General features: G+C 38.9%; 1 protein-coding gene across 1 annotated transcript in view; it reads right to left on the reverse strand.

Annotated features, from left to right (window-relative positions):
• Nucleotides 1-7,428: 7,428 nt before the first annotated feature.
• Nucleotides 7,429-24,358, reverse strand: part of GRPR (gastrin releasing peptide receptor) — a 32,884-nt gene continuing 15,954 nt past the window's right edge. Inside the window, exons 2-3 of the mRNA XM_006775203.2 lie at nucleotides 10,412-10,763; nucleotides 7,429-8,873 (exon numbers count right to left, since the gene is read on the reverse strand). Coding sequence (XP_006775266.1) covers nucleotides 8,484-8,873; nucleotides 10,412-10,763 — 742 coding nt within the window. The 3' untranslated portion in view covers nucleotides 7,429-8,483. The remainder of the gene's footprint in view (nucleotides 8,874-10,411; nucleotides 10,764-24,358) is intronic.

Genomic DNA, 24,358 nt, shown 5'->3' on the forward strand with positions numbered 1-24,358 from the left:
TGCCACCATCTTCTGTGCCTGCATGTCTTTTAAAAAATATGTTTTTATTGATTTTTAGAGAGAGAGAGGAACATTGATGAGAAAGATACATCATTGATCCACTGCCTTCTGCATGCCCACCACTGGAGATCAACCGCACAACGTGGGCATGTGCCCCGACCAGGAATCAAACCATGGTTTCTGGGTCAGTGCTCAACCACTGAGCCACACTGGCTGGGCTTTGCATGTCATTTACCAGCATATTCCCTAATTAAAATGAACCTTATGCCATGGACTGAATGTTTGTGCCCCCTCCCTTATTCATATGTTGAAATCCAGCTCTCAAGGTGATGATATTAGGTGGTGGGGCTTTTGGGAGATGATTAGTTCATGAGGGTGGGGTCCTCATGAATGGGATTAATGTCCTTATAAAAACAGCCCCAAAAAGTTTCCTTGCCCCTTCTACTCTGTGAGACACAATGAGAAGGTGTCATCTCTGAACCAGGAAGTGGTCTCTTACCAGATACCAAATCTGCCTGTATCTTAATCTTGGACTTCCCAGCATCCATAAATGTGAGAAATAAATATTTTTGTTTATAAACTACCCAGTTGATGGTATTTTTGTTATAGTAGTCTCAACAGACTAAGACACCTTAGATGAAGTTTGACCATCCACAGTAATGGATATACATTAAGGAGGTCTCAGAAGGCTCACCTGTCTATGATTATAGGTCTGGAAGCCATGTCTTTTATTCATGTCTAGAGAAGACATACTTTTTAAATAATGGTGAATTATGTCAACATTAGCCGGTGCTGCTAGTCAGGTTGAGAAAGCAGTTTGGGTTTGAAATTGGACAGCTGCCTCTTACAGAAACTGACCTCTATTCAGATGCTTGCACTTTATAAACCTTCCCAAGATGCTCACCAGCCCACATCATTGTAGAAGGGAATGCATTTCCAGTTGGAAAATTAGTGCTGGCACAGAATGCATTTTCATTGTTGGTGAGTGATTCTGTGTACTATAAATGGAAATTGTTTGACAATTCTATTCAGAATGATAAGTAAGGTAAATATTAATATACTAGAGGCCTGGTGCATGAATTTCATGCACTGGAGGGGGGTGTCCCTCAGCCCAGCCTGCACCTCTCCAATCTGGGACCCCTCAGGGAATGTCCAACTGCCAACAGTCAGACATTCTTTTCACAATCCGGGACTGCTGGCTCCCAACTGCTCGCCTGCCTGCCTGCCTGATTGCCCCTAACCACTTCTACCTGCCAGCCTGATCACCCCCTAACCACTCCCCTGCCAGTCTGATTGATGCCTAACTGCTCCCCTGCCAGCCCAATTACCCCCAACTGCCCTCCCTGTTAACCTAGTCTCCCCTAACTGCCCTCCCCTGCCGGCCTGGCTGCCCCCAACTGCCCTCCCCTGCTGGCCTGGTTGCCCCCAACTGCCCTCCCCTGCCAGCGTGGTCACCCATAACTGCCCTCCCTTGCTGGCCTGGTTGCTCCCAATTGCCCTCCTCTGAAGGCCTGATCACCCCTAACTGCCCTCTCCTGCAGGCCTGGTCGCCCCCAACTGCCCTCCCCTGCCGGCCACCATGTGGTGGCCATCTTGTTACCACATGGGGTCGGACATCTTGTGTGAGGGTGTGACTGTCAATGTGCATATCACTGCTTTATTATATAGGATACCTAAAAAACAGAATTGATAACTTGTCACTGAATACCTTTCTATGCTTTCAATTTTGAACCATGAGAATGGCTTACTTATTCAAAAGTTAAATATATATTTTTAAAGTTTAATTAAACAAAACTAGTGTTCTAAGGAATCACCTGAGGTGCTTGTTTTAAAATGCAAATTTTCAGGCCACACCCTCCAGATGTTCCAAGTCAATAAGGAATTGGGAAACCTGTATTTTGCAATAAGCAGCCTAGGTGATTCTGATGTAGATGGTTCCAGAACGAAGGAACTGTAGGGCAAATGACCACAGACTACATTTATGCAACAGATATATCTTTATTGAACACTGAATTCATGCATCTGTCCATTTCATAAATTATGCTTTATTATATTAAAATATAAAACACATTTCTCATTTACTATGACTTGAATATTCAGCTTACTACACTGGATTTGACTTAATGTCGACAAACCAATGTGATAGAAGCATTGGAAACATTTCTTGAAAACTAAGAATACAATTTATGAGCACACTTCACAGATAGAATTTTAGATGGTCACAGAGTTAAGTTTGCACATTTAAAAGGATCTGAATCATTCATATTAACATTGTGAAGTTCTTATAAATTATTCATTAGTGTAAGTTGTCTAGGCAAAGCCAAGCCATGACATTATTTATACTAAGTACCACACCTGGAACTTGTTCTGAGTTATTTAACACAGAGCACATTTTTAACGCAATAAATATTTATAGTTAATAGTAACAAGTACAACGATAATTTACAAAATATGGGTCTAATATTTAAAACAGAACATGACATTAAACAACTTCATGCCATGTATTTTTACAACTCAATGAATTGATAATTTAAACAAATTTTATTACCTATAACCCTGCTGACTTGGGTGCAAGAAAGGTCATGCTTGAATCAGTTAAGTGAGGTTACAGAAAAAAATTTTTTTACAGAAAATTAGTTTTATCTTCTTAATGTTGTACATTATCAATATTGATATGTCAATATCAATATCTAAAAATGAAGCAAAGTGATGAAAATACTTGGATTCACAACATATCCAAATTATATAATGTACCTTGAGCACTGAAATTCTGAGTTATACCAAAATTTCCAAGCTTGTCTGGGAATTAATGAGGTGTTGAATGTGTGAAGTTTTACTGTCTATTAAAATGATTCTTATAAAAGACCATAAAATGATGTGTGTCCTTCCATGTCATTATATGGCTCTGGGAATTAAAAAATAAAAAGGAAAATAATCTTATCGAGCATGAATATAGAGAGGGCAGAGAGATGATGGTGTCTGGGTTTTTCATGGGGCAGTTTGGGCTAGGCCAGCCGTGGGCAAACTATGGCCCCCGGGCCGGATCCGGCCCGTTTGAAATGAATAAAACTAAAAAAAAAAAAAAAAGACCGTACCCTTTTATGTAATGATGTTTACTTTGAATTTATATTAGTTCACACCAACACTCCATCCATGCTTTTGTTCCGGCCCTCCGGTCCAGTTTAAGAACCCATTGTGGCCCTCGAGTCAGAGTTTGCCCACCCCTGGGCTAGGCACTCAAACCTGAGCTCATGACTTGGTCCCTTAGACCAGGAGAGATTTTTCTGTTAGAAGCTATTCAGGTAGCTTGGGTCTCTAGGCTCTGGGAAATCATTCACTGTCATATCTTACTATTTGGGGGGTGGGGGGTGAATAGGGGAGTGAATGTCTCCACCTCTTCCTGATCTCTTTTCTCCAACTAATCCTGATTCAAAGGATTGACTGTTCTCACTTGGGTGCTCTCTCTGCACAAGATTTTTTTTCTCCTGGGTTAGTCATAACTGGGGGAACTTTTTCTCAGGGCTTCTGGTTGCCACTAAATTCTGTCTCTGGAGGCAACTGAGCTAAGGAATTTCTTTGCCCACCTACTTCGTGCCTCATTTCAGCCTCTGCCTTCAGTGAGTGCTTAGAAACATCTTTGATGCCCTTTGTATATATTCACTGATTTTATCACTAATTCAAGCCTTATGACAAAATCTAGAGTAGGAAACAGGACTGTTAAGTATTGTAAACTTAACTTCTCACATGGGCTGGATTTGGGAAGCAATGCTGAGTAACGGAATGGGCTTAAGGTCCACATTAATGCTCTGCCATTCAACTGTGCCATGTAACCTTGAGATCATGAAGTAACCTCCCTGAGCCTCAGCTTCATCATCTGAATACTCTTCAAGGTGCTTGTGAGGATGAATAGCAATGTGCTTAGTATTGCATTTGGCTTGTCATTGGTGCTTGTTGAAACCGAGCCCCTTTCTTCCAGCATCTCTAGAGCCACAGAACTCCATTCCGGTTTCAAACAAATACCATATGTTTTGAAGCTTGTGTTTTTGCTCCCACGGACTCTACCCTTCTTATCTTAGCCTTCTACTTCATTGTGACGCAGAAGGCTGTTCCAACTAATATGCCTCTCTTGGGGCAACCAGCAATGACACTGTTCACTCTTTTGTGCCAAGTTAAATAGACTTGCTTTGGGGATGACAGACTATCCTGTAACTGGGAAAAGCAATGATTAGTTCTGTTCTTCACTATCACAGAAGGAGCCATGAGAATGAATGCAATCAGATTAAGTTGAATCATATGAAATCACCATTTTGTAGGTCAAATGTAGTTCAAATGCAGTTTCACATGTTTCAGCCTTATAGTTTGATAGGCCTTTTAATCTAATAGTAGATGGTCACTAGTAAATGTCATTTGCAAATTTCCATGGTCAATGATGTAAAGCAGCTCTTTGGTTAGCAGGGCAGGCTTGGATTACATGAGGCAATGAATATAAAAGTGCTGTATAGGCCATGAACACTAGTTAAATGCAAAGTATTTCCTGAATTAATTGTGGACACGTAATATTTTAACCCAGGGTTGATAAACTCTTTAAAAATTTAGATAAATTTCAGTAACTGCATTTTTAACATGAAGTTTCACAAGAGAAAAAAGTCTGTTCTTGGTGTGCTATATGTTGATTGCTCTAGATATGTTCAACTGGAATATACCCAGAGGAATACACATCCAGGTGAGGGCTGAGAGGAAGGACCATCCAGATACAAAATAAAGTAGAGCTTCTTAGGGCTTGGTTTCATTGAATAGCTCATGCAAAGCTTGGTCCCAGGAGAGTAAATAATCCCATTGTCAGCTGGTAACCCATTTAGCCAAAAATTAGACAAATGTGCAAAATCTGTTATTCCTCCCAGGAACCCAGGGTTAATTCTAAGCTACCATGGCTAACTCCTGGTATGGATGTGAAGGGCCCAAATGGTAAGAAAGTTTGTATCCCTCCCAACTCATCACAACACAAGTGCACACTATTCATTCTACTCTCATATAGTCAGGTTCTTAGGGTGATCATCTCTATCTAACTTCTGGGAAAGGTGACTTAGCCATTTTTTAATCCACAGATTGAGGATGTCATTCAACATGTAGTCCCCAAACAAAGCTAATCTCTATTACGGAAGCCATTTGGTGCATGAATCGACTTTGAAACCAATAACTGACTGCTACTTTTGGCATAAACAAAAAACTTAAGTAGTGTGCCCGTGCCCTAGGGACAAGTTCATTTATTTTTGTTCAATGTGCACTTTCATAACAAGCTGAGCTTGGCTCATGTGAGCAGCCTCTAAATTGTTTATTTACCTCCGTGTTCTCCATTCTTCAAGATAACACCAAATTGTTTATAGGGCAAAGCGGGAAATCCAGGACTTGTTAATGAGGCAGAAGGCCAGGTTCAGTGGGGGAGTGAGCACAGCCAGAACAACAGGGTTTAGTCATCCCCATTTGCGGGGAATCATCAAATCAACAACAGGGAGGAGTCTTGTCTTCACCAAGCTGGGAGGATCATCTTACTGAGGAATATCACTCCTGCCAGCCGCTGCACCTTCCTTGCCAGCAGCAGCCATTGGTGGGAAGACTGCTTTGTTTATTGCTTAATCTATCACTATTGAGCTGCCTGCCTCAGGGAGGCTCAATTTAAGATAGATTGAAAGGTAGTGTCTGTCAATTGAATAAACACAGATGGTTTTCCACAGAAAAAAATTGATTTTTTTCCTTGCCAACGACATAAGCGCTAAATGTGATTATCTTTGGAAGCCAGGCGTGAAATGTCTTAGTTCCAAGCCTCTGCCACACTCCACCCTAGAAGAGAGGTGATATTACATGAGAGTGTGGGTCTATCTCACTGTTAATTTAAATTCTTGAAGTGAAATAAAAATTTGACTTCCCTAGAGAAGAGTCTGATTAAGTCCACCCCAATTAGCTTTGAGTCAATCCAGCAGTTGATTCATACAATAGTTTTACCAGTCTTAGGTCACTGGCTGGCAAAGGCCTCCTCCAACCCTTTAAGTCTCAAAGAGGTTATAAGATTGCCTAAAGACACACAGCTAAACGTAGACTTCATTCTCCTCACTGTTTGGCCAAAAGCTGGGGCGGAGAACAGACACAATCCATGCCATGAGAATAAGTAACTAAGGGAGACATTAAGATAAGTCTTTGGAAGCAGGTAAATCAAAGGTGCTTGAACAAGTTATGCTAGGCACCCAGAATGCTACATATACCTCCTTAACAACTACCTAGGAATGAAGTCACTTACACTCAAAAGTTTTGAAGAAAGTCAAGGGTAAAATTGTAGAGCAGTGGTTCAAGATAGCAAGCACATGGATATAGAAGGGGGAATAGGAAGAGTACCCTTTGTATAATGAGGAGATTGAGCAATTTGTTTTCTTATGTCTCATTCAGCTCTAATTCTAAAACATAACAAGCTAATGGGACATCATTCATACAAATCATTCCAAGGAGTCCCTGAAAGTTATAAAACAGTGAGTCTCCTTTCATTTCATGAAAGTGAACATGAATGTGGAGTGGCAGTTCAAGGATTTGCCAAGAGAAGTTGTTGCAAGGGTAGCAGAAGTGGGGAAACTGTGAGCATGTGGGTTCCATAAATGCTTTAGACACAGAACTAGAAATAATGATGAGACTCAGAGGTTTTTAGCAATAGAAGGGAACTTAACACTATCCTCTCATTCTAGGGATGAAAAAATGAGTCTAGAGAAGGGATATTGATAGCTAAGGTCATTTAGCTAGAGACAAAATTGGAATGTCAAGCTAAAAATCTTGGTTCTTTCAGCTGCACTTACCTGTCTTGATTTTGAAATTGTTCAGTGTAATTGTGGACTACCAGAAAAGCAGGCATGTCCAGCATAAAAGTTCATGCAGCAAACAGAAGTGAAGCAGTTTTACTTCAGCTAATATAACTGTAAACACACATCTTTGCAACTGTCTTGGTCCTAACTTCTAAAGATCCACAGACAGTGAGGGCTTCCTTGTATCAAGAGACAAAAATCTTTTAATATGTGTCATGTGCAAAAGAGAGCTGATTGTTCTGTCTCACCTGGATGGAGAAAACTAGAACTAAAATGATCTCGGGATGCAAGGGATATACATTAGGGCGCATTTGCAGAATTTGGATTTATCATTAGCATGTTTGCAATCTGTCAAAATGGCCTGTCCTTGAATAAAAACAACAAAACAAAACAAAACGAAAAAAACAGCAAAAAAAAAAAAAAACTTGATTCGGGTTTCTAGAGTAAGATGGTCAAATCATTTTACTCACTTAGAAAAAGAAAAATACTTAAAGCCACTATTTTTATGCACATGGGCTGTTTTGTGAATACTCTTAAGTAGAAACAATATATCTAATGTAGCTGTTTTTAATCAGTTCTTAAAGAGAAGTCCTCTGTAACTTTGTTGTACATATTCAGGTAGAAATAAATATTACTGAACTTGTATTAATTTCTTCCTGCAGACTACAGGTGAATCACTTGTTAAATGTAAACATGTTTCTACTTTCACTCAGATATGATCCTTTTTTCTCCTATGAAGCTACCGCTTCGATATAATCTAGGTAAGTACATTTGACTGAAAATCCTATATACCAAAAAATAAACACTATAGTTTATGCACTTATAATGTTTGGTGAATTGATAGCATGATCAATTCCTCCCACCCCAAAAGGATTTCTCTTCTATAGTGGAACTGATTATAATTGGGCAACCACAAAAAGAACTTCATTCAACTTAGAATTCGGAATGTGAGATATTACTCCACAGTCACACATGGATCTTTACATATGTGTCTATGTGTTTGGTTGTGTTTTTGCCTTAGGTATTTCTCCTATATCCTCAGTGATGTCCAACACTTAGATTTGTCTCGAACCGGTATCTAGTGTTATCAATTTGGGGACTGTCCTTCATATATGGAACTCTTTCATAGGGCCAACTTTTCATATTCGTCTCAAAATTTTTTTTCTTGCTTTGTGATTATAAATATTCCTGACATATGACTCAAATCATAGTTTTAAAGTACTAGCTCCTGCTTAAAGAAATGACAAAGTGAAGTCTTCCACGGAGTGGACATTCAATGTATAATTTCTCTGCTATATAAATTTGGTTCTTCATATAGTTTCTATGACTTAATTGGCCACACCTGTATATCAGGGTTTGATGTTTAAAATAATAATTTTCTATTTGGTATCTTTTCTTAAAAAAGGTAGTTTGCTCTACATCAGAAGAAGTATTCACAAATTAAAATGGAAAAGGTACGCCTTGATGGGCCTTTCAAACATAACAGAGATCCATTTAGGCCTCTCCCCAACCTGCCTGTATCACTCCTCAGCCTTACAAATGGTCTTTAGAGGGTACAGAGATAACAAACAGATGTGAGGGTTCTTTACCAGCCATAGAGCAAAACCAAGGGGCCCCAGCCGGGCAGGGTCAATGGTCAGTCTAGACATACCCCTCATGACAGATGTTTCCATTGATAAGACTGAAGGTGGCTGCAGAGGGGTTGGTACTCTTGAGGGAGGTCATGCAGGTGGTACTTCTGCCGGTGCTGTGAGACCGGGTTAATAGGCCAGGCTGGCAACAGAGGAGCTGGGTGTTGAACTGCTTCCTAAAACTCTTGCTCAGCAGGTAGAGGGCAAAAGGGTTGACACAGGAGTTGGTGAAGGCCAGGAGGCGGGCGCAGATACTGGTGACAAAGTGAAGCATGGAGGTGTCCACCTTGGAGTAGTGGTAGGAGCGGTACAGGTAGATGACATGGTTGGGGAGCCAGCAGAAGGCAAAGAGGCCCACAAACACTAGCACTGTCTTGGCAAGGCGCTTCCGGGATTCAATCTGAGGAGAGAGTCACACACAGACACAACAGAGGGACCAAGGCACAGTGTGGGAGGATTTCAGAAAAAGATTCAGAGAGAAAAAAAGACAGAAGGAGAAAGGAGACAAGAGAGAATCAGATAAATGATAGAAAAGCAACAGAAACAGACAGAAAAAGAAGAAAGTCAGAAACACAGAAATGGAAATGCCAGGAAGCAGAAATCCATGAAGTAGAATACAGTTAGACCGTGCCACTAAGAACAGATTTTTAACCAAAGTTGATTGTATGCTTGAATGGATTGCATACTGAAATTCTAGTAAATGCTCTGCTTCTTCTCAGGAGGGAACTGGTACAGTTTATCAGTCATATGACTTCATGTCTTTCTCCACAGTTAAAACCCTCTAATTCCTCTGATGCTCAAAGAAGCAATTAGCTTTGTTCTTCCTCAATGGCCAAACCAAGATAATTAGCTATATTATTATTATTATTATTATTTCATTTCTGGACTATACTATACAGAAAGGGTCTTAAGTAAAATGGGCTGAGCATCTCCTTTGGCTCCCTACTCCCTCTGCTATTGCAAGGGGAAGCATCTTTCTCATTAAAGAATTTGGGATACAATATACATTCACTATTGAGAGGTCTTTCAAGTAGGGAGACAGTTTCACAAAGAACTCACCCTCCTCTTACAATTAAGGCCTCCCCCTCCCCCAGAAAGAAACTATAAAGGGTGAAGCCTCCAACTGAGTCAGCTATACATTGAAATGAATGGGGCATCTTTACATTTCTCCATCATTAATACATAATCTACATTTGGAGTGGGAGGCAAGAACTGACAAAGAGGAGAAAGTGAGAGCCCCTGGTTTCTACAATTCTTACCTCAAGGATGAAATTATAGGGGTTTACATGGATGGGCAAGGGAGTCTAACATATATAGAGGGCATCCTGAATTCTGGGCAGTCTAAGGTATACATATGCTCTCTTTTGCAATCCTCCAACAGCCTTACAATATAGAGGTTATTACCCTATGCCATGCATAAAGGAATTGAGGCTCAGATAAGTCATAAAACCTGGATTTGAACCTAAATCAGTGTGAGCCTGTCTTAATCAAACTACTTCTTTTTATTCAATAAGCCTCATTTTCCTGCCCCTTCTGCTTTTCCCCCACATAGAAATCTTCTTCCTATCCAAACAATGTGATTGGAATTTAAATAAGTCACATTCCTGTGAGCCTCAATATTTTATTCTTTTAAATGATAAAACAACACTTTTTCAGATATTTCTCAAAAAGAAACCCATACTCCAAATCCTGCTGGTTTTCAACACTTCCCTAGCTTAGGTCTTTAATAAGACAACAAGATTATAAAGGGCACCGGAATTCCTGGGGCTTCTGTGGCTAGGAGTTTCCATTTACCATCTGGGAACTTGAGCACCCATCTTCTCTAATGGCAGAATCAGGTGACATGACCATGACAATACTGTATTTGTCAGTGGAGTCCAAAAGAAATGCAAGGGATCAAACCTCCAAGTAGGAAATTAATCAATCCTAAGCACCTACCTGCTTCTTGACATGTATATTCCCTTCCACAGGCAAATTGTAAGCACTCTGGATCAGATTTTTGGCAATGAAGTAGTAGTAGACAGAAATAATCGACAGTGGGATGATGTAGAAGATCAGAAAGGAAGCCATGGAGTGGATTTTGGGATGTAGCTCATTAGAGTGTGGGTATGGGGCACAGCTGATGAAGGTCTGATTGGTGCTTTCCTCATAGAAAGGATGTAGATCAGAAAACACAGCTTCTGGAATGGCCAGAAGCATGGAGATGATCCAGATCAATGCGGCTTTGAGGCAGATCTTCATCAGGGCATGAGAGGCCTGGATATCCATTGGCCGGACGATGGCTTTATACCTGGGGCAGGAAAGAGGAAATGTTCTGTGTAAGTTGCACAATATTATTATGGATACTAGGGCCAGGACTTGGGTGAGGCAAATGAGGCGCTTGGGTGCAATATCTAAGGAGGTGCTTACTCTCAGGTTCATGCAAGTGCCCACTTGGTACACAACCCTGACAGTGAGTGGCTACTTTAATGTTGCACCCCAAGTACCTCACTCACCTTATTCTAGTCCAGGCCCTGAAAGATGCCTTCCCCTTTCTCCAGCAGTAATGTTCTGCCCACATTCTCTCTTGATTTTAAGATTAATTCTAAGGAAAGATAAAGTTTCTTTCATTTTTCTTCTTAAATTATAAGAATTAATAACAAAGCATGTTTAAAGGACACAGGGACAAGAAGGTTCACTTTTTTTTTTTTTAACAAAGCCTTCATTTTGAGTATTCAAATGCAGTATTCTTTTTCAAAGTATATAGAATGAATAGTCTGCTGAAAACATTACACACAGGAGCATCCCTATAATTATCAAAGTAATCTTTCCCCAGCCCTCCTACTTTCAGCCTCATCTTCTCTTGTAGTATTTAGTCCTTCCTGGTTCCTGTGCCACATGTGTCCCTGTCTTAGATCAAGTGTCTTTGAAGCAGACACTAGGATGAAGTCAGGAGGACAAAGAGTTTATTGGGGAGTAATACCTGTGAAAGGAAAAAGGGAAGGAAACAGGATTGGGCAGAGGGAGCTGTCAGACTCTGATACAGACCTGACAAGGTCTACACCAGTCAAGGTGACTAACCATCTTAGCTTTCCTGAAAATCTCCCAGTTTTAGCACTGAAAGTCCTACATCCTGGAAAATCTCTGAGTCCCAGTAAATTGAAACTGTTGGTTACCCAACACCAGTTCAGTGGGAAGCTCAGGGGCAAAGATTGTCCAACGAAGGAGTCCTATCTTGGATAGAATCGCCAGGCTCTTTGTATCACCACCTTGCTTAGCTGAGGTCACACGCTTTTGGCCACCCAAAAAGAGTGTGACATCAGTTACTATCTGGTTCAGTCACTGGGTAGGAACTGTCTAAGAAGAGCATGAGTATAGTTTGAAAGCTTAAGTGGGCCCTGGTTTAATTTCTTTTAACCAGTCTATGTCCTGTTTCTAAATTCTCCATTCCTTTCCTGTATCCCTCTTTTCTTCATGCCCAATCCCAGAGTTTCCATTCATCTGAATTCTACCCTTCCAAATTCCAGCTTATAAGTATCAACTTGATAAAGATTTTGCCAGCCAATCTGCACCTCAATCATTCCTGTTCTTTCTCCTAACCTGTTTAATTTTATGACAGGATTATTGACTCTTCTCATTTTATGCTTACTATGCACTATCTTGAATTGTTTTCTAGATTTCCATGGATCTACTTGACTTTTTTACTTGACTTTCTCATAACTTTCTTGAAGTCAGAAACTTATATCTTCTCCTCTTCTCTTCTGTCTATAATTCTAAAAATACTCCAGGTCCCTTGTCCTGCATACCACTTATTTCAAAGTAGATGTTCAGCAAATACTTACTGATTGATCAATAATATGTGACTTGCAGATGCATCTCTTATTTCAACTCCTCACAAATGATAGAGAACAGATCCACTTTTACATATTTAGTAAGCATTATTCTTCCATAGAGTGACAAATTCACTCCTGTGATAATTTGGGGCTCATGACAATTGTTTCCCACTTTTGAAAACATCTGTGCTTCATTTTTTAAATGCAAACATTGAAAAGGTCAAAAATGTTCTTTGCAACAAGATTAATGTGTGAAAGCTATTCTTGGCAAGTAGCAGTAGCTGGCTCCCACACCCACAGTTGGAAGGAAACCTTTGTCCACAGAAAGGTTTGTCTTTTATTCAAATATGGGCAGTTTGTCTATTTTTAAGGATCCAGTATTTCAGCCCTTATTTGTCCATAATCACCTTCTGAAGTCCGTAGGAATTGTAGAACAAGAATCCTTTTTAAATGTCCATTACAATTCTAATGCACACTACCTAGAGAAGACTGAGGTGAAGAGAAAACCAAATGAACTAAATGAATCTCTAGGGTAAATGACAAATTGTCAACCTTTAAATTAGAATTTTAATACCTAATAATAATATAACAATTGATGAAACTATTAAACATTGGCTTTATTTTCTCCTGAGGATAACACCAATAATGTGTTCTGAAGAAATGTGAAGCAATTATTAGCTGGCTTATAAAATGACTATAATCCAGAGCAATGGAATCTTTTTAAAAAAATATATTTTTATTGGTTTTGGAGAGGAAGGGAGAGGGAGAGAGAGAGATAGAAATATCAATGATGAGAGAAAATCACTGATCTGCTGCCTCCTATATGCCCCACATTAGGGATTGAGCCCACAACCCAGGCATGTGCCCTGACTGGGAATTGAAGAGCAACCTCCTAGTTCATAGGTCGACACAGCTACTGAGCCATGTTGGCCGGGCTGGAGCAATGTAATCTTATCTCCCTTTGTGCCATTACTCTCCAAATGGAGAACTTGATGATCCTGGGTACCCATGAAATCATTATCTTTAAACATGTAACATATTACAGTCATCCTTTTCTGTTCTTCACTCCAGATCAAATAACTCCAATGTTGTTTATTGTGTTACTCCTTTTTAAAATACTCCAGTTTCCTATGGGCTCTAATATGAACTTGGGACCACACAGATCTGATTCTTAATGGTGATGCTACCAACTAGCTTTATGGTCTTGAACAAATCACATACTCTTTGCACCTCAATATTTTTATCCCTGGACCTTCAGTATAATTAATAACTGATTCAGGCAAAAATCATGAAACCAGCAAGGGAGAGATTTTAGGGAACACAATATTCACATAATCTCAAAGAGTCTCCCTGTAGATTACTATCTAATTGCAAAAGGGAAAATGTACCTTTATGATGGGGAAGTCTGGAGGTCATCTCTTTTAATCAAATGGTCAAACCCAGGGTGAACTTCTCCATTAGCCAGAGTAAGCTTAAAGTCTGGGGCCCATGACATCTTTAGGAGCTGAGGAAAATGTTTTAATTTCTTCTAAAACCAGAAGAGCACTAGCTGGTTTTGCTCAATGGATAGAGCATCAGCCTGCAGACTAAAGGGTCCCAGGTTCAATTCCGGTCAAGGGCACATCTTCAAGTTGCGGGCTCAATCCCCAGAAGGGGGTGTGCAGGAGACAATTAATCAATGATTCTCTCTTATCATTGATGTTTCTACCTTTCTCTCCCTCTCCTTTCCTCTCTGAAATAAATAAAAATATATTTTGAAAAATAAGGAAAAAATGAATTATATTAATCCCTATGCCAATACAATTATAAAATATAATTCTTAATATTTTATGAAGAAAGGTTCGCATAAAGGTAAAGTGCCAATGACCCATGAAATTCATAAAATGGCCCTGATCAAATTGAGCATCATCAATAGTGGGACAATCTAAGATCTTGTACCTCCTGATGCAATGCAATAGGAAGAACATAACATTGCCTATACAGTATTCTTGCTCACAACTTTAAAATTTTTATTTTATTTATTTTTAAATTTAATTTATTTTTCTATCACCATTTATCTGCTCTGTGCCCGCTTCTACCTCCCCCCTTTCCTGTCCCTCCCGCCATCACACTCCAGACACCCCAACACCCCACTTTCCCTGCCCTGCAACAGAGATGTCTGCCTGCTCTCTATGAGTCTGTCTCTATTTTGTTTGGTAGTTCAGTTTGTTCATTAAATTCCACATATGAGTGAAATCACATGGTACTTATCTTTCTCTGGCTGGCTTATTTCACTTAGCATAATGTTCTCTAGGTCTATCCATGTTGTCACAAAGGGTAAAATTTTCTTTTTTTTATGGTAGAGTAGTATTCCATTGTGTAAATGTACCACATCTTTTTTATCCACTCATCTACTGATGGACACTTGTTGTCCCCAATTTTTTTAAACTTTAATTTAACTAATGAGGAAACAGACAAATCCAATCCTGGCACATTCTACAAAATAACTCACTTGTATTCATTAAAGCAAGTCAATATCATTTAAAAAAAATTTAAACATCACCTGAGGATATGTTTTCATTGAGTTTTAGAGGAGAGAGAGAGAGAGAGAGAGAGCGAGAGAGAGAGAGAGAGAGAGAAAGAGAGAGAGAAACATCAATTGGTTGCCTCCCATAGGCATCCTGACCAGGGATGGAACCCACAACCTAGGCTACAGGACGATGCTCCCACCAATTGAGCCACCAGGCCAGGCCAGTCAACATCATTATTTTAGAAGAATTCGAGGGAGCTATTGATTTATCTTAAAAAGATTTAAAAAATACAACAAGCAATCCTTTTGCCAATATATACTTATATCAAATCATTATGTTGTATACCTTAAACTTATCCAATGTTACTGGGGAAAAAAGAGAGATATAGCAACCAAATGCAATGCATGTGCTTTGATTTGATCCTAGATTTTTTAAAAAAGCTATAAAAGACATTTTCTGGGACAATGGGGGAAATTTGATTATAGTTGCCTATTAGATGGCATTAAGGAATTATTGTTAATTTCATTAGGTATGATAATGGCATTGGGATTATGTAGAAGAGTGTCCTTGTTCTTAGGAAATACATACTGAAATAAATACTTAGGAGTAAAAGGTCAGAGTGTTTGCTCCTTATTTTCCATAGTTGAGCAAAACAAAAGAAACACACACACACATGCTTTTTAGAAAAAGCATGAGAATAAAATTCACCTTCTTGTAAATTGCAATTTCCCTTCCATTGTGTTCTCTCCCTGTAGGCACCCATTTTCTCTGTGAGAGCAACCCTGCTTTGGGAAGGTGAGTGCATATCAGTCATTTGCTCTTTAGTATGGATCAAAGTCAATGTGATCACCTTCCTGTATGTAAAGTCCTACCTCTAATTACAATGTGCCAAAGAGATACATTTTGGGGTGGCAAATTGTGCTCCCCTTTACTGATATTGGGATTAAGAAAGAAAACCAAATAAATAATCAGGATGCTTGTTTTTCACCTGCATTGGCCATGGTGAAAGTAGTGTGTTTCTAGGCAAACACAGAATTCCTGTTCTTCCTGGAGTATGTTATACTAAATCTCCTGTCTCTTTCATCCCCATATATGCACACTGAAGTTCAAATGTGGCCTCAGGCCTAGAGTGAGGTCTGGATTCTTTCATATACTCAGAGGCCTCAGGGCCTAATGAGGCCATGAGTGAGACCTTAGAGCCAAAGTGAAAAATGGCTTCTTGCAAGGGCTAGAAACCAGAGGCTGTACTGAGGCTAAGAAAAGAGCCATTGACATGGGGAAGGTATCAGAAATGCAGGTACTGGTCCTGGGATATGAGGGGTATAGAAGCTGAGGTATAAAATGGGAAGAGAGATGCAAGCAATGGTTGTACATCTGATGGTGCTTTGGCAGAAGATGGCAGCTATTGAACCTTGGGCCCAAGAGCCATCAGGAAGGATCTAATCAGGGTGAAATATTACAGTTGCCAGTGGGTATATTTAAAATGACAAAGGAGAGCAGTCACCCAGTTAAATTTCAGTAGATGTGCAAACAACCTGGCACAAGTTGTTCCTAGGCCATTCCTCAAAAATGTTATGAAGGGAAGAACATATATTTATAACTTGCTGGACTTTTATAGCAACTTATGAGCCAAAAAGTTTGAAGAAGGTTTACAAATCTCATTTCCAAATTGTAGTTAGACATGGCCTGCATTTACTCTATTGCATAGCATAAAAGATACACAGAATGGGGAAAAATCACTCATGCTTTGGGGTGGAAGGTATAATAGCCTCTGAGTCATAAACTGTCTTTATAAATTGTCATTCAACCCCAAACAGACCCTGAGACAAGATTTGGGTGCAAGTAGTGTTTTGGGGGAGGGAATCCCAGAAAGCACAGCAAGAAAATAGAAGGCAATAAGGGTTACTAATCTGCGCAACTTGAACACAGGCCTGTTGGGCACCTCTCTGAGAGACTGTGGTAAGCACATTCCAGAACTGTGCCATCAGGGGGTGAGGAGGCCGGGCTGTTTACCTATCAACTCCCATTGCTTTGGCCCCAAACTTCCCTTGGCCAGGTATGAACTCAGGTAAGAAAAACATAGGAAGCCCAGGTCCATTAGTGATCCCTGATGTGCAAGGGATATGAACAGACCACCAACAGCACCAACTATGTAAATTCTTCTCCCAGTTCAGTTAGTTAACCAAACATATCTATAGAAAATGAAATATCAGAGATAATTTTATTTTTTAAATGTATTTCAAATGATCGGGGATAAAAATAGAATTTCTGAATTATCTCAATGAAATGCATTTTTTTTTTTAAAAAAATAAGAATCATTAAAGCTCAAAAATGCCATTATGGCATATGAATCACTGTGTGTAATTATAAAAACGTAACAGCACTGTATTTAAATAACCTTTTGTGAGAGGCTTAATACATGGTGAAATCATGACTCAACTTTGTAGTTTATTGGGTCCTCTAGCCCAGGAGGTTCATCCTGACAGTGTTGGGGAGGTATCACTGACTGAATGGAGACCGGGAGCCATGCATTCTGCTCCTATTTCCATAATTAGCTATTTTTGCGTAAGCATGCTGTCTTGATTTCTTTTTATTTTATATTTAACAAAAACTTATATAGCACTTAAATAAGTGCCTAGTACAGCTCTCTCAACACTTTTCAAGAAATACTTTTCTTAATCCTTTAGAACAATACTATGAAGTAGGTACTACTGTTGTCATCCTGTTCTTACAGATGAAGAAATAGGCACAAAGAGGTTGCATAGCTTTCCCAAGGTCACACAGCTACCAAGTGGCAGAGCTAGGGTTTGAACAGAGGTGGCCTGGCTCCTGTTGTCCAAAGTTAAACCACAAGACTTTAATGCCTTAATTTTCTTCATCTGTGAATCAGAACTAATGATATTAACCTTGCTTGCTATGAAGACAAGCTAAATGAGGTGTTTCAAAAGTTTTTGAAAATCTAGGAAACACTATTTAAATAAAAGGTTATCATTGCTTTTCTTGAAAAGGAATGACTGTCCACTAGAATGTCAAGTGGTCAAGATTTCAACAGTAGCCTTTCAATTCCCTTATGAACATAAATAACAATTATGCTAATGGTGTACCCACTCTTTGACCAGGAATTCTAACATTTCATAAAGAATGTAACACACAAAGAAAGCCCACTGCATGGGAGAACATATTTACCAATGCTATTTCAGATAAGAGCTTAATCTCCAAAATTTACAGGGAACTCATACAACTTAACAAAAGGAAGATAAACAATCCAATAAAAAAATGGGAAAAGGACCTAAATAGACTCTTTTGAAAGAGGGACATTCAGAAAGCCAAGAGACATAGGAAAACATGCTAAAAGTCACTAATCATCTGAGAGATGCAGATCACAACAACAATCAGGTACCATCTCACACCTGTCAGACTGGCTATCATCAACAAATCAACAAATGACAAGTGCTGGCGAGAATGTGGAGAAAAAAGAATTCTCGTGCACTGCTGGGGGAATGCAGACTGGTGCAACCACTCTGGAATGCTAAGCAAAATAAGCCAGTCAGAGAAAGATAAATATCACATGATCTCACTCATATGTGGGATATATAATGATCAACATAAACTGATGAACAAAAAAGGATCCAGAGACAAGGTAGCACTGAACAGACCACCCAACCTCAGAGAGCAGGTGGGAGGAGGGCAGTTAGAGCTCAACCAAAGGACTTATATGCATGCATATTAGCATAACCAATGGACACAGACACTGGGGCAGTGGGGACTTGCCCTCGGGAGTGGGAGTGGCCTGGGGGGTGGCAATCGGGGGAAAAGGAAACATATGTAATACTTTAAACAATAAAAAAATAAATAAGTGGGAAAAGTGGTTAATGCCATTACATTCTAAGAAATTAAAATGATTTTCAAAATGCAAAAAAGAATGTAACACATTATTTCATTTCATCATTACAAAAATTACAACAGCATTATGATATATTAAATGTAAATACCCTTATTCCCATTTTACAGAGCAGAAAACTAAGGCTTGTAGGGTGATTTGCCCAAAGTCACACAGTTGATAATTAGAAGAATAAGGCTCAAATCAGATACCCCTTCAAATTGAATCCCTTCAAATTAAATGCCTCCTTATAAATAGTGATCTATTAATTGTCACTTCCAAAAATTGGTGAAAGAAAGAAAGAAAGAAAGAAAGAAAGAAAGAAAGAAAGAGAAGTTATTGTTCAGATTGGGAAGATGAAAAGTATTTTGAGATGGATGTTGGGTGATTACTGTGCAACAATATGAATGTACTTAAATGCCACTGAACTATAAACTTAAAAATGATTAAAATGATAAATTTTATGTTATGTATATCGTACCAGAATAAAATTGAGAGAGAGCGAGCGAGCGAGAGAGAGAGAGAGAGAGAGAAAAGAAGGAAGGAATAGTTTGTAATTTTGTCACCATGCAACTCTGAGGGTATCTTAAGAAGCAACTAAAAAAGTTTGCTTTGAGTCAGCAAAGGCATCCACAAGGAAGGCAGTTAATTACTTTGACTTTTTTTTTCCAGTTGAAAAATTTAGTATAAAACTGCTATGTGAAATCTAAAGAACAATATAAACAAACAAAACAGAAACAGACTCACAGATACAGAGAACAGACTTATGGTTGCCAAAGAGAAGGGAGTTGGGAGGCTGGGTGAAAAAGATGAAGGGATTGAGAAGTACAGATGGGTAGTTACAAAATAGTCATGGGGATATAAAGTATAGCATAGGGAATATAGTAAATAATGTGGTAATAACTATGTATGATGTCAGGTGAATACTGAAATATCAGGGAGAACATTTTGTAAAGTGTATGATTGTCTAACCACTATGCATACACCTGAAACTAATACAAAATAATATTGAATGCAAACTATAATTGAAAAAAATCAGAAGAAATGCATAGAAATGGTAGACAACTGACATAATATAAGGAAACTATGCTCAGACTTACTACATTTACTAGTATATGTCAGTATTTTAGTGTGTTTTTTTAAAATATATTTTTATTTATTTCAGAGAGAAAAGGAGAGGAAGAGAGAAAGGTAGAAACATCAACATGATGAGGGAATCACTGATCAGCTGCCTCCTGCACACCCCCTACTTGGGATTGAACCTGCAACCGGACATGTGCTCCTGATTGGAATCAAACCTGGGACCCTTTAGTCTGCAGGCTGATGCTTTATCCACTGAGCATGTTGGCTAGGACTTTAGTGAGTTTTTGTTTGTTTGGTTTTTTGTTTGTTTTTCTGTTTTTTTGTGTTGTTGTTTTTTTAGTTTAAAACAACCGAAGCATAATATGGAGTTAATTTAAACAAAAATAATATTTATTAAAAATATCTTGTAGTTCAAAAAAAAGGTGCTAACAGCTCATTGTAAAAATGTAGACAGAAAATTCTAAAAACAAAAGAAGCAAATCATCCATGTCTTACATGTGATGTTTTGATATGTTTCTTTTCAACTTTCCTTTGTCTTTTGTGTCTTTTTAATGTTTTGTATCTTTTTTGTAGGATCTGTAGTCTAAACATTTCCATCTCACACAGATGCCCATGACCTTCTAGCCAGCAGGCGGCGGCAGGCGGTGCTCTGCAGATGCCAGCCGGCCTCTCTAGGCACCATGTCCATTCAGCTCCCAAGAGCCCCGGTGGTCACTAGAGGGCAACGTCCGTGCGTTTACAGATTCTTCCTAGGATTAGCTCCAAACAACACATTATGCCTAAATGGAGCAAAGCACCCCAACCCCTCAAAAACTAGCACATCTAACAAACAAAAGCATGCCTTAAGCACCTACTTTTGTATGATCCTGTACTAGGTACAAAAGAGGTCAAGAAGCATAAGCCCTGGACACTCAGCAACATTCCATCATCCTGGAAATTAAAAAGGTTCCTGCATCCTGGGTCACAGAACTCTGAGTTTCTTAAAAGTTGGGTATATGGCTTATTCATTTTATGCTATTTCCTTTATTGAACAAACATATAATAAAACTAGGAATCTAGAACTGTGCACCCATTTTGGCCTGTAGTCTCTTACTTTCAGATAAGGAAAAGGGCTCAAGATGCTCAAGATAACCCATTCCTCCCCTGCCACCCTCCTAGCCAAATACTGCTCTCATGCCTACTTACCCCAAATCACTCTGGACATCAGTATTTGGCCTTTTCCTAAGAGATGTTCTATGGCCTAAGCACTTTCTATTTCTCTAACCATTTCAAGCCAGAATAATTCTTGGGGGTCCTGAGGAAATGATTCTTCCTGAGCACAATTACCCATTTTAACAATTTGAAGGTAAATTGCTTACATGAACCTACGATGAAAAGACCTGAGAAGAGGCAGCATTATGTGTGATGGTGAGACATGGGGAGGAGGTAATGAAAAGTGCAGTGTCTGTTTATATCTTTATTGCCCAAGAGCAACAGGAAGGATCTGTTCCCATGCCCACCACCCATGGGAGCTGGAATCCGGCTAAGCCTTGATTTAAAACTCTCTCATTTTTTTTTTTCCATCTAAACAACTGTTAGTATCACAGAGGACCCAGGGAATTCTGGAAGAACATATTGCTTAAAGATGAGGACTTGATTCTCAATTTTTAGATGATCCTAAAGTTAATGTGCATGATATGACAGTGCCTCATATCATAAAGGATCATACAGCTGAATGATTTGTATTGATCATATCCCCTAGGAAGTCTCTCTAGGCCAAGCATGTCAAACACAAAGACTAACATGAGCCAAATAAACAAGGTTTATGTGTATGTGGCTGCAAAAAACCCCCAAAAGCTTCAATTTTCATAGAAACGTGGGTTTATTTCTATAGAGACATGTTGAATACAAAGGGCTGAAATAAATGAGTGCTCATTAACATAAAATAATAGAACATTTTAATAAAAATTAACATTTTTCTTGAACATTAACTTACCAGACACTGAATAACTGCACAAATGAATAAGTGTCACACAAATAAACCTATTTTTCTTTTTTTCCGAAAGTGAAATATTTTCTGTTGCGCACACCAAATAAGTCAGTCCAAGACTAATGATGTGGTCATCGGCTCTAAAGTATTCGCTGCTTGTATTAGTGGAGAGAAATGGTGCATCTGCGCATAAGGCACGTAAGGGACATGAATGCAACACAATGATAGTAATCAGTCATTAGTGAACGTTGTAGTTCGTTGTTAATAATTATGTATAACAGGATATTGTAAAAATCAAGTTATGAAATTTTTATTAAGATGTTTCTTACATACTGTTATATTGGCTGGGCTGCAAAAATACTCGTTGTGGGCCACATGTGGCCCCTGAGCCGTATGTGGCCTGCAGGCCTCAAGTTTGACATGCTTGCTCTAGACTAACTGGACAGGGCTCATGGATTTCCCTAGGTCCCACTTAATTAAAACAGGAAACTCTCGCTGCTGAATGACCATCTCAGCACACATCTCTACATCAGGGACAGCAAACTAAGGCCCACTGGCCAGACCTGGCCCTCTGCTTATTTTCATGTGACCTATTAGCTAAGAATCATTTTTACTTTAAATGGTTGGGGGAGGGGGGAATCAAAAGAATAAAAATATTTTGTGCCATGTAGAAATTATATGAAATTTTCACATTTCAGTGCCCATAAATAAGGTTTTACTGGAACACAGCCATTCCCATTTGCTTATATAAAGTCTATGGCTGCTTTCACCCTATAATGGTAGAGATAAGTGGCTGCAATAGAGACCTTAAGGACTATAAAACCAAAAATATTTCCTATATGTCCTTTTAAAGAAAAAGTTTATTAGCCTCAGACCTATGTGCACTGACTGTGTGAGCATGGCTAACATTTCTGTTATCCTCTGCCTGTCCACACCAAAGCTGTTGATTCCTCCTTTAAGTGGAGGAAAGCCCATCTGCCGTTTCACACAGTTCCACCTGTTAGTCTTATTAATTTGTGATAATGAAGATACTAGGCCACTGACATCTGCCACTGGACTTCTAGTATTAAACACTAATTTGTTCAGGATCCTTAGCCAATTTATCAGCACATTAAAGTACAGTACTAATTTAGTATCTCAGGCTTTGCTAGACAGTATAAATATAAAAGGCCCTAGCCATTAAGGGTTTAAAATCTGATTGTGGAGGTGAGATATACCCAGGTATATCCCTTAAAGAACCATAAAATGATACTTACATGTGTATGTTCCCCTTTGTGAAGTACTCTTAGAATAAATGATGCTAGGCCAGTATATGAATGGTTGTTAGCATGGTACAAACATAGGAGTACATGTTTAATGATAAGCCTACTTTATATATAACTATGGAATATAAAACTTAGAAGTCATCAAGTCCCATTTCTTTCACTTAAAAAAAGGGAAACTGGTGCCCATAGAGGTCCCACAGCTGGTTAGCTGAGAACCAAGACTAGAACCTAGGTCCCTGGATCCTCACCTCAGTTATATTCGATTCTATCACTTCAGATCCTCAGGTCTTTTAAAAGAACAAGTAAATAATGCTGAAAACTAAATATTTGCTACATTTAAGCCATCTTTTGAACCTTCCATTTCTCCTCTGTTGACAGTCTAGTAAAGAAAAGATACCAACTTCTGATTGTCCTGCTCTTCTGTGATGTTTCCAATCATTTAAAGTGGAAGCAGAAAAGAAAAGATAATGAAAATCTTAAAAATCTATTTTGATCAGCATTTATTTAAAAAGAAATAAGCATTTTCCCATATGTTCTCATGGAGAAACTACTGTAATTTTGTTTTTATTTTACATTGTTCTTAAATTGTGTTTAAAGTATTTCTCATAACAGAGGCCTGACCGTGGTATGAAATTGCCTGACAATAAAACCACCACCAAAGGGAAAAAAGAAACCTTGAAAAGCTTACAGCTGCCTGTAGTTATTCTACTTATATATAGACAGCATAAAGAAATAAGTGAGTCACGTGGACATATTATTATCACAGCAAATTCTTCTTAAACGGAAAGTACATTTTTTTATGTGTTGCATTTCTCATTTTCCTCTATCGCTTGCCCATGTAACTTTTAACTATCACCAATTGACAATACAATACAAAAAGAGTCATAAAGAAGTGAAGTTTAAAGAAGGGTACCTTAGAAACATTTTAGCTCTTCCCTTCCCAAGAAATTTCAGCTGCTATCAATAACTGCATAACTAAGTGTCAGCTCTAGCTCCTGCTTATTGAGGCTAAGAGACCTGGCCTAGTTGAAAGATCCCAGAGCGTTGATGTACCTATAACACTTGTCAGTGTCCACTGCTACAGGCCTCAGCTGAGATTCCTGACTTACTCACTTTGAGGTTAGCCAGAACTCAATTCTCTGAATCTAAATTGCTGAGATAATTTGAGGCTTTGAATGCTGATCCCACAGGTCTGACCAGGTAGTTCTGTCCTCTTTAAAGGAGCTGTGATGTGGATAGCTCCGAGGGCAGCAGGTCAGGTCTATAAGAGAGGCGGTATAGGATTTTCCAGTTCTGATAATGGCAAACTAGCCTGTTGCCGATCAACTCTCCTGAAATGAAAAGCTCGAAAACCTCTTTGAAAACA

Source organism: Myotis davidii, unplaced genomic scaffold (assembly GCF_000327345.1).
Source record: "Myotis davidii unplaced genomic scaffold, ASM32734v1 scaffold889, whole genome shotgun sequence".
Lineage (NCBI taxonomy): Eukaryota > Metazoa > Chordata > Mammalia > Chiroptera > Vespertilionidae > Myotis > Myotis davidii.